This window comes from Oryzias latipes, chromosome 2 (genome assembly GCF_053564925.1).
Source record: "Oryzias latipes strain Hd-rR chromosome 2, Olatipes_Hd-rR_3.1".
Lineage (NCBI taxonomy): Eukaryota > Metazoa > Chordata > Actinopteri > Beloniformes > Adrianichthyidae > Oryzias > Oryzias latipes.
The window spans coordinates 3,707,759-3,721,470 of record NC_136238.1 but is presented as its reverse complement, the minus strand read 5'-3'; the positions used below and the strand labels follow the sequence as shown (position 1 = coordinate 3,721,470).

At 46.3% G+C, this 13,712-nt stretch overlaps 2 protein-coding genes across 3 annotated transcripts in view; both read right to left on the bottom strand.

The window, feature by feature from the left end:
* The window catches only part of LOC144982190 (NACHT, LRR and PYD domains-containing protein 12-like), a 298,037-nt gene that overhangs the window by 160,498 nt on the left and 123,827 nt on the right, over positions 1-13,712 (bottom strand). The gene's annotated exons all lie outside the window — the stretch shown is intronic.
* The window catches only part of LOC144983595 (NACHT, LRR and PYD domains-containing protein 12-like), a 117,391-nt gene that overhangs the window by 62,829 nt on the left and 40,850 nt on the right, over positions 1-13,712 (bottom strand). For both annotated transcript variants that reach the window (XM_078930413.1, XM_078930423.1), the window contains exon 8: positions 5,955-6,131. In XM_078930413.1, coding sequence (XP_078786539.1) covers positions 5,955-6,131 — 177 coding nt within the window. The remainder of the gene's footprint in view (positions 1-5,954; positions 6,132-13,712) is intronic.

Genomic DNA, 13,712 nt, shown 5'->3' with positions numbered 1-13,712 from the left:
AGGCAAAGGTGACACCTGGTTTCATTGGAGCAGCTGAACCACAGTGACCTTTGACACGGGTCCAGCTGGACCTCCAGGCAGCAGCTGAACCACAGTGACCTTTGACATGGGTCCATCAGGACCTCCAGCAGATGAACCACAGCGACCTTTGACACGGGTCCAGCAGGACCTCCAGGCAGCAGATGAACCACAGTGACCTTTGACACGGGTCCAGCAGGACCTCCAGGCAGCAGATGAACCACAGTGACCTTTGACACGGGTCCAGCAGGACCTCCAGGCAGCAGATGAACCACAGCGACCTTTGACACGGGTCCAGCAGGACCTCCAGGCAGCAGATGAACCACAGTGACCTTTGACACGGGTCCAGCAGGACCTCCAGGCAGCAGCTGATCCAGCGGTTTCCCACAGAGGCTCAACCCACACAGGGGCAGAATAGTCCCCGGGTTGCACCAGGAGTCATGTGCTCCTAAAGTTCTCCTCCTCAAGAATAGGGCTGGAGCGCCCCTAGTGGTAGGACTCAGGAGAGGAGAAGAACATCAGGTGGTTGAGTTTCTCTCCTACTTTTCTGTGTTGGTTTGATTTCAGCATTTGTGAGGTCATCCATGTTGTGGTGTTTTTGTGAAATGTTTATTCAGGTCTGTGGTGAGTCGGGTCAGGTGGGATTATATCTTTTGTGATTTTTGTGTTTGTTGCTATTTTGTGCGTTTGGTTGTTGTTTGATTCGTTTTGTGTGTGTGGTTGTTGTTTGATTCGTTTTGTGTGTGTGGTTGTTGTTTGATTCGTTTTGTGTGTGTGGTTGTTGTTTGATGGTTCACTCGTCGTCCACCTCCTGTCCTCCACCATTGACAGCCGGGCCCCAAAGGGAATGATGACCTTGTTGGCAGCAGGGGGGTCCTGGGTTTGTTGGTGGAGGGGGGTGGGGGGATGCGGTGGCACTGTGTTTGTGATGTTTTGTCCTTCTTTTGCTTTGTTTGTGTGTGTTGTTATTGTGGGGTGGGGTTTCTTCTTTTAGGTTTTTCATTTTTGATTTTGGATCTCTTAAGAGATCGAGACAGGGGTATTGTATTTTCTATGATCTTTTATCATGCATTTACTGGATTCTATATATGCATGTCTATTGTATTGCAAAAATATGCTGGATTCCTGCCTTCAGTAACAGATAATATGTACAGATGTCATCAGTAGGCCTGTTTTTGACCTTTGGTCTCTGTTTTCTTTCTGTACTGGAGTGTTTATGGAGCCACGACACCTGCAATGCAGACTACACAAAAAAACACCAGTCTAATTAAAGCTACAAGTAGCATTTAGCGGGCCCGAGCACGTGCGACCGCCTGGCACAGGCGACCAACCCGCGAGCAACGCCCTGCGTAAGCTGTTAAATGTCGTTCTTCCTTCTGCTTTCTGGAGCTGCAAGCTACTGTTAACATGACAGGAGCCTGTAGGTGGGGGGTGGGGGGCTGTAATCTGTTGGCTTTAAGGACAGAGACTTTTGCATATAGCATGAAAAAAAATTCTTCAACTGAAGCCTTGTTTAGACCTGCTCAATTTCTCATCCAGAAAAAGGCATTTTCAGATTAAAAATCAATCAAGCAATAATGATAATTAATAACACTGTACCTAATGATGAGAAAAATGGAACTGATCTAATTTCCACTACAATGTCTAGACAAGTGTCAGCTATGTCTGATAACTTGGCCAATTAGCTGGACCGGGATCTTGCAAAGTGCAGGTGGTTTAGCATCCAGTGTGATGAGTCTGGAAAGCAGCATTACTGCATAGCTGTCGGTTTTTATCAACATCAAGAGAAGAACTCTTGACACAACTGCCCTTACAAACAACTACAAAAGGAGTTGAAATGTATAACATGGTGAAAAAGTCTTTGTGCAGAATAATGTACCATTAGTAAAGCTGGCAGCAGTGACTGCAGACGGGACTCCTGCTATGATCAATAAACAAACAGGTTTCATCACTCACTGTAAAGCTGACCCAGACTTTCCAAAATGTCTGCATTACTGCTGCGTCATTCACCAGTAGGACTTATGTGTAAAAGTGATTGGCCCTGGACTAGAGGTAAGTTCGGGCCTAAAAAATCCAGCCCGACCCGACACAGGTCCGCGGGCATTAAAGCCGAACCCGGCCAGAACCCGACCAATTAACTTGACTTGCAGGCCCGAGCCTGAAGCAAACCCGAAATTTCAAATTATCCCATGGTATTTTTGGCAGAAAAAAAACGCAAGATTTAACGTTAAAATAATCTACATATTTTTATGATCATGATAAATGCATTTGCACAATGAAATAACGCTGGAACACAGAATAAGAGGCCAGACAAAGAGAGTGAAAGACAGATCTTGATGCGCACTCGCTTCATTACGCGGAGAAATAGTGCAGCCACGGCGGTGCATGTTTGACTTTTCAGTTCCCCTGTCTTAAGTTTATCCTTGACTTCTTGCTGCTCCATATCGGGGATGTGTGCGTTCGGTGAACGTTGTCCCTCTGAGTAAGAAGAAGCTGGCTGTGCCTTTCGGTTCGTGCGTAACCATTCTGACGTTCAGGATTAATAAAGAGCCGTTTGACAACCGCCCGCCTAAGGAGCTTCTTTGCAGCCATTACAATATATTTATTAAAAAAGTCAGCGAGAGAGAAGCCCGGCCCGAACCGACCCGAACGTAATGATTGTCATTTAGTGCCCGAAATTCGGGTCGGGTCGGGTCGGGTTCTGACTCGGGCTCGGGCTTAAGATCTTACCTCTACCCTAGACACATAATGACTACTATAGTGAAAATCATAAACTTCCTCAGCTGCAAGGCAAAACAGCACAGGATTTTCAAGGTGCTATTGGAGGAGATATCTGCTGAATATGGTGAATATGAATTTGGTGAATCTGAACTTGCATTTTTGACCGACATTACTGGAAAACTAAACCTCTTGAACTGCGAGATGCAAGGCAATGGCAAAACTATATTTTTTTATGGAACAGCTTGCTGGAGCCAGTGTTTCTTGTGGGGATCTTTTCTGCCAGGGCTTGCCGGCTTGGTCGGTGGATGTTGCTGCAGTTGTCACCCTTGCTGGGGCAGCTGGAGTTAAACTTTGCAGCCTCACAGCTGTGAAGTGGACCCCGTTGCTGTCCCAGGCTGGGTGGGCGCTGTGGCGATGTTCCAATGGCCAGGCTGGCTCCTGATATGAAGAGATTCCCAAATACTGTTTCCTAACCGCAGAGCCAAGTATATGTTTACATGTTTAGGTCAATAATGTGATGAACAGCTTCATGTTGTCTAGTGATGTAAGTTTTTAACCTAATTAAACCTAAACATGCCACCCTGTTACTAATCCAGTTGATATACTTCTCCATCTGTGTCTTAGTGATATAAAAGCATTGTTTTTATATTTAGAGCTCTAAGCAACCAAAAGGTTTTCTATATAAAATACCTGTTTACAATTGTGCTCGCAGGTGAGGACACAGGCGCAGACGCAGGGACTCGTAGTCAAATCGTAGGTTTTAATAACACGATTGTAACAATAATCCAAAACGATCCCATGACAGGGACGGGATCAGTGCAGGCTAAATACCCTCCAGGTGATTCAGCAACAGGTGAGACCAATAAGGTAAAGATAGAACAAACGAGCAGAGACAAAAAACCGGAAGTGTCAAAACAAAACCCAACAACCACCCTGGCCCAGAACCTGACAGTACCCCATCTTCAAGGAGCGCACCACCAGGTTTGTCAGGGTGCCGGCGGTGGAAATCCCGCTTCATGTTCTGGTCCAGGATGTAAGAGGCAGGTTCCCAGGACCTCTCCTGAGGACCGTAACCCCGCCAATCCACGAAGTACTGAAGACCCTGACCCCGTCGTCTGACGCCCATCAGGCGACTGATCGTCCAGGTCGGGTGTCCGTCGATGACACAAGGAGGCGGAGGCGGTGGAGCGATCTGATGGAGACTACTCGTGAACTGGGACACATGAAACACTGTGGACAAAAGGACAGACTGACCCGGCATTTAAGTGGGAGCTCGCAACCGGTGCCGGTCAGCCAGCCGCTTGTTGTTTGCAGATGAGCGTTGAAGGCCAGCACGGGCCTCCGTCCAAATGCGTCTGCATCGGCGGTAGAGGTGTTGGACTGAGGGAACTGCCACCTCCTTCTCCTGCTCGGGGAACAGCGGGGGTTGGTAGCCCAGAGAACATTCCAAACGGGGACATGCCTGATAGTATTGAATATTTCTTCAGCGGGCCGGCCTTCTTTCATTAATTTTCGTAACCCGCTCTATCCCCGCTATATGCGGCTCTTTCCTCCGTGTGCTAGGCCGGAGCGCCTCGACTATCGTGTCGACCTATGATGACCGTATTTTGCACTCTCTGTGTAGGATACACTGGAGGAGCGCGGGGGGAAACAACTCTCAGCTGGAGGATGTGAACAGGTGAACAGGTAGAGAGGCGGGGGAGGGGCTTTGGCTTCAAACTCTGTCAGAGAGATTGAAACACAGCGTCAGATTTAGACGCAGCTTTCACTGCAGGAGTTGAAGCAGAGACTCTCTCTGGGATGATCCTGTGATCTCAAACATGGAAACATGATTACCAAGTAGAACTCTCCAAAATACTAAACCCCATCTCTCCACATTCTTGGTGTCTAGTGTTGCGGAGTGGGTGTGTGTGTGTTGGGGACCGCACATGCGTGTGTGAGAGGAGGGAGCAGAAGAAAGGAGAGGAGAGTAGCGCACTTGCCGCGACAGAGAGGGAGGGGTGTGAGAGCGGAGGGAGGAGTGTGCGTTCATATTGTGTGTGTTTAGAGGAAGGAGAACCGTAATAAAGAGAAAGTTTCTGGCAACACTGCTGCTAGCTTCTCTTGTAGCAATAACATGCTCCCTCCACAGCTCACCGTGACATTACCTTTTGTTAGGTAGTTAGCCGCTCAGCCCAGTGGAAATTTCAGAATAAAAGCACTTCAATTGCTGCTTTACTTCTGTTGTGAGTTAAAGTGTTGTGAGGTAAGTTAACATGTTGTGTTGTAACCCTTCTGGGCCATGAGTTAATGTATTGTGTTGTAACTGTACCGTCTTGTCCGTACGTTGTCCACTGTAAGGACAAGACGGAAACAAGAATCACAAAGTGAAGCAAGTTTGATCATGGCAGAGGAGATCAGCGCTTCAGCCAGACCATTTACCCAGAGAGAAGTTCTGAAGAGCTTTGATTTGACCAGGATTTAGCATTTAAGGCTCACAGATCTCAGACGTGGAAAACTGCCTTTTTTCACTGTTCAATATAGCTAAGATCAGAAATCTACTCTCTAAGAGTGATGCTGAAAAACTCATCCATGCGTTTGTTACGTCTAGACTGGATTACTGTAACTCTTTGTTAGCAGCGTGTCCTAAGAGTTCCTTAAGAAGTCTCCAGCTTGTTCAGAACGCAGCAGCTAGATTGTTAGCAGGAACTACCAGAAGAGATCACATCACTCCTGTGTTAGTTTCACTTCACTGGATCCCAGTTGATTCTAGAATCAAGTTCAAGATCCTCCTGTTAACCTAAAAGGCCTTACATGGAATGACCCCATCCTATATCAAAGACCTCATAGTCCCTTACCATCCAATCAGAACACTTCACTCACTAAATGCAGGACTGCTTGTGGTTCCTAGAATTAGTCAAAGTACAGTTGGAGGTAGAGCGTTTAGCCACCAAGCCCCTGTTTTATGGAATAAACTCCAAGCTCATGGAAGAGAGGCCGACTCAGTTTCTACATTCAAAGTTAGACTGAAAATATTCCCCTTTGGACAGGATTATTGTCAGACTAGATCTACATGAGAACCTCTGAAAAAAGAGAAAAAGGAGCCTCAGAGTCTCAGCAGCAGCATACGGTAAGGTGGGAATGGGGGGGTCAGTCATCACTCTGTAGTCATGTCATCAGTCAGTCATCTGGACTCATCATATTGATGTGAACACAACTGAAACATGGAGTCTGACCTCAGAGTCTGCAGTCTGCAGTCTGGACTCTCCAGAAAACCACACAGATGAACAACTCCTGGATCCTGCAGGTTCCAGTTCCAGCTCAGGTCCAGTTCTGTCAGATTGGACGGGTTTTTCTTCAGAGCTGAGACCAAAACTTCACAGCTGATCTCTGACAAACTGCATTCCTTCAACCTGCAATGAGACAGAAAAGTGTGTTCAGGAGCAGTGATGCAGCTGGAGGTCCAGGAACTTGGTCCATTCAGTTAGGTGGGACCCGCCCTGATGAGACACTGACAGATGACATTTTCAGGAGAGATTTTGGAGGAAAAATCATGACCACCTGGAAATGAAAATGAATTATTCATGGGGGGGGGGGGGGGGGGCTGTTTAGCAATTTCTTTTGAAATTTGACATGAAAACATGAAGGTGAATGAAAATGCAATAGATTTAATATAATTTTAAAATGAAATGGAACTGAGAGTTAAACATGGATTTTCATTTGAATTATGGACCAAAAAAAAAGTTTAAATTCCAATAGATTTTACTTTGATTTAAGAAAAGTCTTTTTTTTTTTTGACAATCAACAGAATATGGACCATTTTTTCTTATTTGATTTTATTTCACAGCATTACCTTATAATAAAAAAAAATAAAAAGAATATAAAGATAAAAAGAATTCTCTTTCAATTATTGAAGATGGTTAAATTGATTGATTTCTAATTATTTTATTTCACTTGCTCCAAAAATGGATTCATGATTTTTTCTAATGAAACATAATTTGCACATATATTTAACTTTAGATACTTGATAAATTTTTGATATGAACATTTCTGAAACAGTCTTATGTTTATTTTACTGACATAGTTTTATTTTTTTAATCATATGCATTGTTTTTCTGAAGTATATAATCTGCATATATACTGTAGATAACTGATCTGATGTTGATTTCTAAAATACTTATTTTCTACATAATAATTAAGTAATTCATCTTTGTCATGTGCTTTATTGATATTTAAGGATTCTTAATTCTGTCTGATAAAAGTGATGAACCGGATATTGATAAATCATGTCATAAAATGGTTACAGTAGAACAGGGGTGGGATTATATAAATTCACTTCCTTCCACTCCCTTTCGAGCAATATTTAATTTTATGTCTAATTATCCTAAGTTTGATACGTATTACTATTATTCAAATGATCAAAATTATTAAAATAATCATTAAAAATAACATTCTTATTAAATAAATAAATACATATTAATATTAAGCTGCGAAAGTGCAAAAACATGTGATCAACTATAAAACACATGTACAATTAGTTTTTTGTTAAATACAAACAAATAGGTAAGTGATAAAGTACACACCAAAACAAACAACTGTTCAGGGACAAAAAGAAATGAAAACAGCAACAACTTCAATAAAAGTAAAATGAATAGATTAGAGAAAGAAAGAAAAAGAGAAACACCCCTGGGACCGTGGAGTGTCACTGTAACACGGCGTTGTACAGTCTGATGGCTGTGGGGAGGAATGACCTGTGGTAGCTCCTTCTTGCACTGTGGGAGCAACAGTCTGGTACTGAAGGAGCTGGTCAGTGCCTCCACAGTTTGGTGCAGGGGTTGGGAGGGGGTATCCATGGTGGATGTCAGCTTAGCCAACTTCCTCCTGTCCCCCACCTCCTCCATGGACTCTAGTGTGCAGCCCAGGACAGAGCCGGCCTTCCTGACCAGTTTATTAAGCCTCTTCAAGTCTCTGCCTGTACTGCCCCCCGCCCAGCACACAACTCCATAAAGGACCACTGAGGCCACCACAGTGTCATAAAAGGTCCTCAGCAGCTGTCTGCAAACGCCGAACGACCTCAGTCTCCTCAGCAGGTGAAGGCGACTCTGACCCCTCCTGTACAGAGCATCCGTGTTGTTGGACCACTGCTATTTAGTTGAACTTCCAGTTATTTAAATGTGTCCACGACCTCAATGTCTGAACCCTGGATGTCCACCGGTGACTGTGGTGGTGAGGACCTCCTGAAGTCCAGGACCAGCTCCGTCGTCTTACTGGTGTTTAGTAGCAGGTGGTTAACTTCACACCAGCCAACAAAGTCAGACATGACCCCCCTGTACTCCTGCTCGCCCCCCCGATACACAGCCCACAACGGCACTGTCCTCTGAGAACTTCTGCAGGGGACAGTGGTGGGAGTCGTAGGTGAAGTCCGATGTGTACAGGGTGAACAAGAAGGGGGAGAGCACAGTCCCCCGAGGTGCCCCCGTGCTGCAGACCCCCACATCACACACACAGTCACGCAGCCTCACAAACTGTGGTCTGTCTGTGAGGCAGCTGATGGTCCAAGCCCCGAGCACCAGACGATAGAGGCTCAGATCTACCACACCAGACAAGATCCAAGGTGTAAGCAGTGCAAAGAGGCGCCTGAAACAATCCAGCACATAACTGCAGGGTGTAAAATGCTGGCAGGGAAAGCATACATGGAGCGCCACAAGCAAGTGGCTGGAATAATATACAGGAACATGTGTGCAGAATATGAACTGGAAACCCCAAGGTCAAAATGGGAAACACCTCCGAAGGTGGTAGAAAATGAGAGGGCAAAGATCCTGTGGAACTTCCTATCCAGACTGATAGGATGGTAATGGAAAACCAACCAGACATTGTAGTGGTGGATAAAGAACAGAGGAAAGCCGTTGTGGTGGCTGTGGCAGTGCCAAGCGATGGGAATATCAGAAGGAACATGAGAAACTGGAGAAATACCAGGGACTCAGAGAAGTCTGTTTTATAGGACTAGATGTTGTTATCCCTGAATAATTACTAAGGCACCGATGAGACACTGTGGCAAGCAGATAAATGGTGACGTCACTTGGGTTTTCAAGTGGACGCCCTCCTTCCTCAGTGTTTCGCTGATAGGCCCATGACACCTCCAGAGGGTTCAGCAGTGAATCCCAGCGTCCCAGGTTCACCATCAGTCACCATACATTTGGAGGCCCAGGTCAGGTCCTTCCTCTTGATCCATAGCCACTGACTTCCCTTCTCAGCTGCCTGGGAGAGGTCTTTAATTGCCTGCCTTTGAGCCTTCCCTCGCACTCCCATCTCCCTGAATAGCCTGGGTGTTGAGGGGGCCACAAAACCCCTGCAGCCTACTTCCACTGGGCGTACATTCACGCTCCAGCCTTGCTCTTTGGCGTCTGCTGCAAGTTCGGCGTACCTCAGCATCTTTCTTTCATAAGCCTCCTCTATTGCACTCTCCTAGGGTACTGTGAGCTCTATGATGTATACGAGCTTGAGTGTGGATGACCACAGTACAAGGTCTGGTCGAAGGTTGGTGGATGCAACCTCCCGTGGAAAGCAGAGTTTCCTGTCCAGGTCCGCTAGCATTTTCCAGTCCCATGCTCTACCCAGCTGTCCTATGTCAGCTGCACTGGTGGTGTTGAAGGTGGCCTGACCCTCTCGGAGGAAGGGTATTAGCTGCCGATGAGATGTTGCCTGAGGAAGGGCGTTCACGCTTGTTCTCTGTTTTTCCAGCACTGTTGCAAACACCTTAGAACCACATTGTGTCGCCAGGTGTAACGGCCTTGACTGAGGCTGGTCTTGCATCCCACCAAGATGTGCTTCAATGTTGCTGGGCTTTGACATAAGGGGCATGAGGGGTCTTCGCCATACCACTGTTTTAGGTTTGCAGGAGAAGGCAAGACATCGTAGGTAGCCCTAATTGTAAAACTTGCCCTGGATGCCTCCATCTCCCACAGGTCTTTCCAGGAGACCTTCCTCTTCTCCACTCCTTCCCATCCCATCCACTGACCTTGCTTTGCCTGGGCCACGGCTTGAGCACACCTTGCTGCCTCCTCTTCCCGGCGTATCTCTTGGACCACCAGTCTACGCCTCTCAGCTGGGTTGGCCTTCCTCCAGGAAGGTGCGCTAGATGAGAGACCAAGACCACTCCTCCCCTCCTGCACGAATCCCACAATGTCTTTGTGTCTAAGTGCTGCCTTGGTCAGATCAGTTGCTGCCTTGGGGGCCCACTTCCTCCCAGTGGCCAGGATGGGAGCTGCTTGGACAACCATTGAGTCACAGGTATCTTGGAGTGTCATTTCCAACCTGACCTTGGCACACTTGTACTCCTCTACCAAACTGGATATAGGTAGTTCTAACATCCCCTGCCATAGAGTCCAATGGTACTGAGGCACCTGGGAAGGCCAAGCCACTTTCTGGCATAGGCATTGATCAGCCTTTCCAACTTTTCCACTTTTGACAGTGGCACTTCATACAGGGTTAATGGCCAGAGAAGTCGTGGGAGTAAACCATACTGCATGCACCAAAGCTTGAGTTTGCCAGGGAGCAGGGTTCTGTTGATTTTCTCTAGGCCACCAGCTATGTCCTTTCTGAGCTGCTCTACCTGCTCTTTGTCTTCGAGGGAAGCATCATAACAGCGGCCTAAGCTTTTCACGGGTTTTTCGGAAACTGTTGGGATAGGTTCCTCGCCAACGTGGAAGCGGTGGTCTGACAGCTTCCCCTTGACGATGGAGATACTTTTGGACTTACTTGGCTTGAGCTTCATCCGAGCCAACTCTATGTTCTTGTGAAGCTTTCCCAACAGCCGTACTGTGCAAGCCTTGGTCGTAGTCAGAGTAGTCAGGTTATCCATGTAGGCCCTGACCGGTGGAAGCCTCAGCCCAGGTCTTATTTGTTGCCCGCCAACCACCCACTAAGAAGCCCGTATGATGACTTCTATTGCCAGGGTGAATGCCAATGGGGAGATGGTGCAGCCAGCCATGATTCCCACTTCCAGGTGTTGCCACGCTGTAGTGTACTCTGCCGTCGTCCCACACAGTTGGATATCCTGGAAGTAGGCTTTTACCAGGGTTGTGAGAGCTGGTGGGACTCTGAAATAATCAAAGGCTGTCCACAGGAACTTGTGGGGGACAGAGCCAAATGCGTTTTCGAGGTCCAGGAAGACCACATGGAGATCTTTTCTTTCTTTCTTGGCAAGCTGAATCTGATGCCAGATAACGCTAGTGTGTTCTACACATCCTGAGAAGCCAGGGATCCCTGCTTTTTGGATTGATCTGTGAGATGGATAATGCACTGTAGGCAGGGGGGAGCCTTCTGCCCTGCATTCAAGATTATGTTCTGTGGCTGACCATCCAAAAAAGGAATACTTATGTAAACTCTTATGTACTCTTATATAAGGTTCTATGTTGCTAATAACCAAAAATGGAGAATGTCTTGATATGTTTATGTTTCTATGACTGACCCCCAAAAGGAATGTTTAATATAAAGTTTTATCCTGTTAAGGGAGGACTCTGTAGAGCATATCCTGACAATGTTTAGAATTTTATCCTATCCTGTTATGTTACTGACCCGTAAAAGGAGTGCTCTGTAGAAGATATTCTGACATGTTTATGATGGTATAGGATGAGTCTACGTGCAGGGTGAGCCTGCGGGAAGGGACCGGCCCTCCTTTTCCTCACGCTCATCAAAGAATATAAAAGATAAGGAAGCCCAATTTTATTTAGAGTCTGCTGTGGGTTACGTACGAACGCCCAGCCGGAGTTTTGTTTCAAGCCACTCTATCGGGACTGTTGGCTCTCCAGTCCGTGTGTCACGGTAGGGGCAGATGAATCTTTTCTGTTGAAACTGGATGGCTTAAACTCCTGTGTTATGTTGTGTCACTGTTTTGAAGCGGGGAATAAAAAGACACATTTTATTCTAGCTTGCAGTCTTTGAGTCATTTGTTTCTGCTCAGTGCCTACCTCCCTCGAACCTGCAAAAAATTATTTCATTAAACAATGTGTCAATCAAGTTGTTTCTGTGCAGGTAGCTTGTTAGTCTATGAGCCACCACACTGAAGAAGATTTTTCCCTCAACATTTAAGAGACTGATCTGGCGGAACTGGCCGAGAACTGCGGAGTCCTTCTCCTTGGGGATGAGGATCCCTCCAGCTCTCCGCCAGGATGCTGGAATCTCCTTCTTTATCCACAAAACTTTCATCAGCTTCCATAGGGATTGCAGGACGCCTGGGGCATTTTTGTAGAGCCTATAAGGAATTCCATTGGGGCCTGGTGCGGATGCGGCCCTTGCCCAATGCACAATTTTGACCACTTCACTCCACCTGGGTGGACTCGCGTCAAGCTGGTATTCTGGTGTGCTCACTGGTGGCATGTCAGGTGGGAGTGAGACCTCTTCATTGTGTCGGTCATCCGTACAGGTTTTTTTAAGATGTTCTTCCAGCACAGCCTTTGATGCAGAGAGACTTCCACTTTTTTCTTTTGTAAATAGACTCTTTACAAATTTGAAGGGATCTTTATAGAAGCGTGATCTTGTTTGCTCCTTCCTTCTGCATTTCCTCAGGAGGTTTTCTGCTCTTCTCAGTGTGGACAGCCTACCCTTGATCTCTTCCTGCAGAACGTTTATTCCCTCCTTTTCCTCCTCTGTGGCCTTCCTCCACTGTTTCTTCAGCTGCCGCCTCTCCTTAACTAACAGGTCTATTTCTTTTTGCCTTCGGGATTTGGTGTGGATTGTCGGAGTAGATCGTTTGCCCTCGACCACTCCGAACCGTTCCAATCCGTATGTGAAGATGAGAAGAAGAAGAACTGAGCTTGGAGAAGAAAACCACCCACGGTTATATATATATAATTGCCCCTCTCACCCTCCGCGGGTGGTTTCTCCTCCAAGCTCGGGTCCTCTACCAGAGGCCTGGGAGCTTGAGGGTCTTGCACAGTATCTTAGCTGTGCCTAGCACTGCGCTTTTCTGGACTGAGAGGTCTGAGGTCTTTCCAGGTATCTCAACTCAACTCAACTTTATTTATATAGCACTTTCATACAACAGTAGTTGAGACAAAGTGCTGAACACAACAGTAAAAAACATTAAAACATGTTAAGGGGGGGAAAACACAGAGGGAGATAAAACTATAGAAAACAGTAAACAGTTAGAAAAACAGTGGTCGTCATATTGGGTTAAAAGCCAGAGCATAAAAATGGGTTTTTAAACGGGTTTTAAAAATGGTCAGTGAAGGGGCTTCTCTAATGGCCAGCGGCAAAGTATTCCACAGCTTTGGAGCGCCTACAGCAAAAGCTCTGTCCCCTCTGAGCTTCCGTCTGGACCTCAGTACCTCTAGAAGCATCTGATCAGCTGATCTGAGGCACCGTGCCAGCGAATAGGGAGTGAGAAGCTCAGAGAGGTGCAGCGGGGCAAGACCGTTTAAAGATTTAAAAACAAGCAGAAGAATCCCTAAAATGAATTCTAAAATGCACAGGCAGCCAGTGAAGCGATGCTAGGATCGGTGTGATGTGGTCTCTTTTGCGTGCTCCAACCATAAGATGAGCAGCTGCATTTTGAACACGTTGGAGACGCAAGAGAGACGACTGGCTGAGTCCAAGATAAAGAGAGTTGCAGTAATCCAGCCGGGACGTGATGAAAGCATGGATTACTGTTTCAAAGTGTGCAGGTGTTAAAAAAGGTTTTACCTTAGCAAGTTGGCGAAGGCTTAAAAAGCTTAACTTCACTACAGAGCTTATCTGTTGGTCCATCCTAAAATTACTGTCCAATTTAACACCGAAGTTAGAAACAGTTGATTTTAAGAAACCAGTCAGAGAGCCCAGATCAATCGGGGACGGTCCACTAAAATCATTCGGTCCAAAAATTACAACTTCTGTTTTCTTTTCATTCAAACTCAAGAAACTTAGGGCCAACCAGTCCTTAATGTCATGGAGACATGACAGGAGCTGCGTCACAGAGAGATTATCCTTTTTTAGCGGCAGATAGATCTGACTGTCGT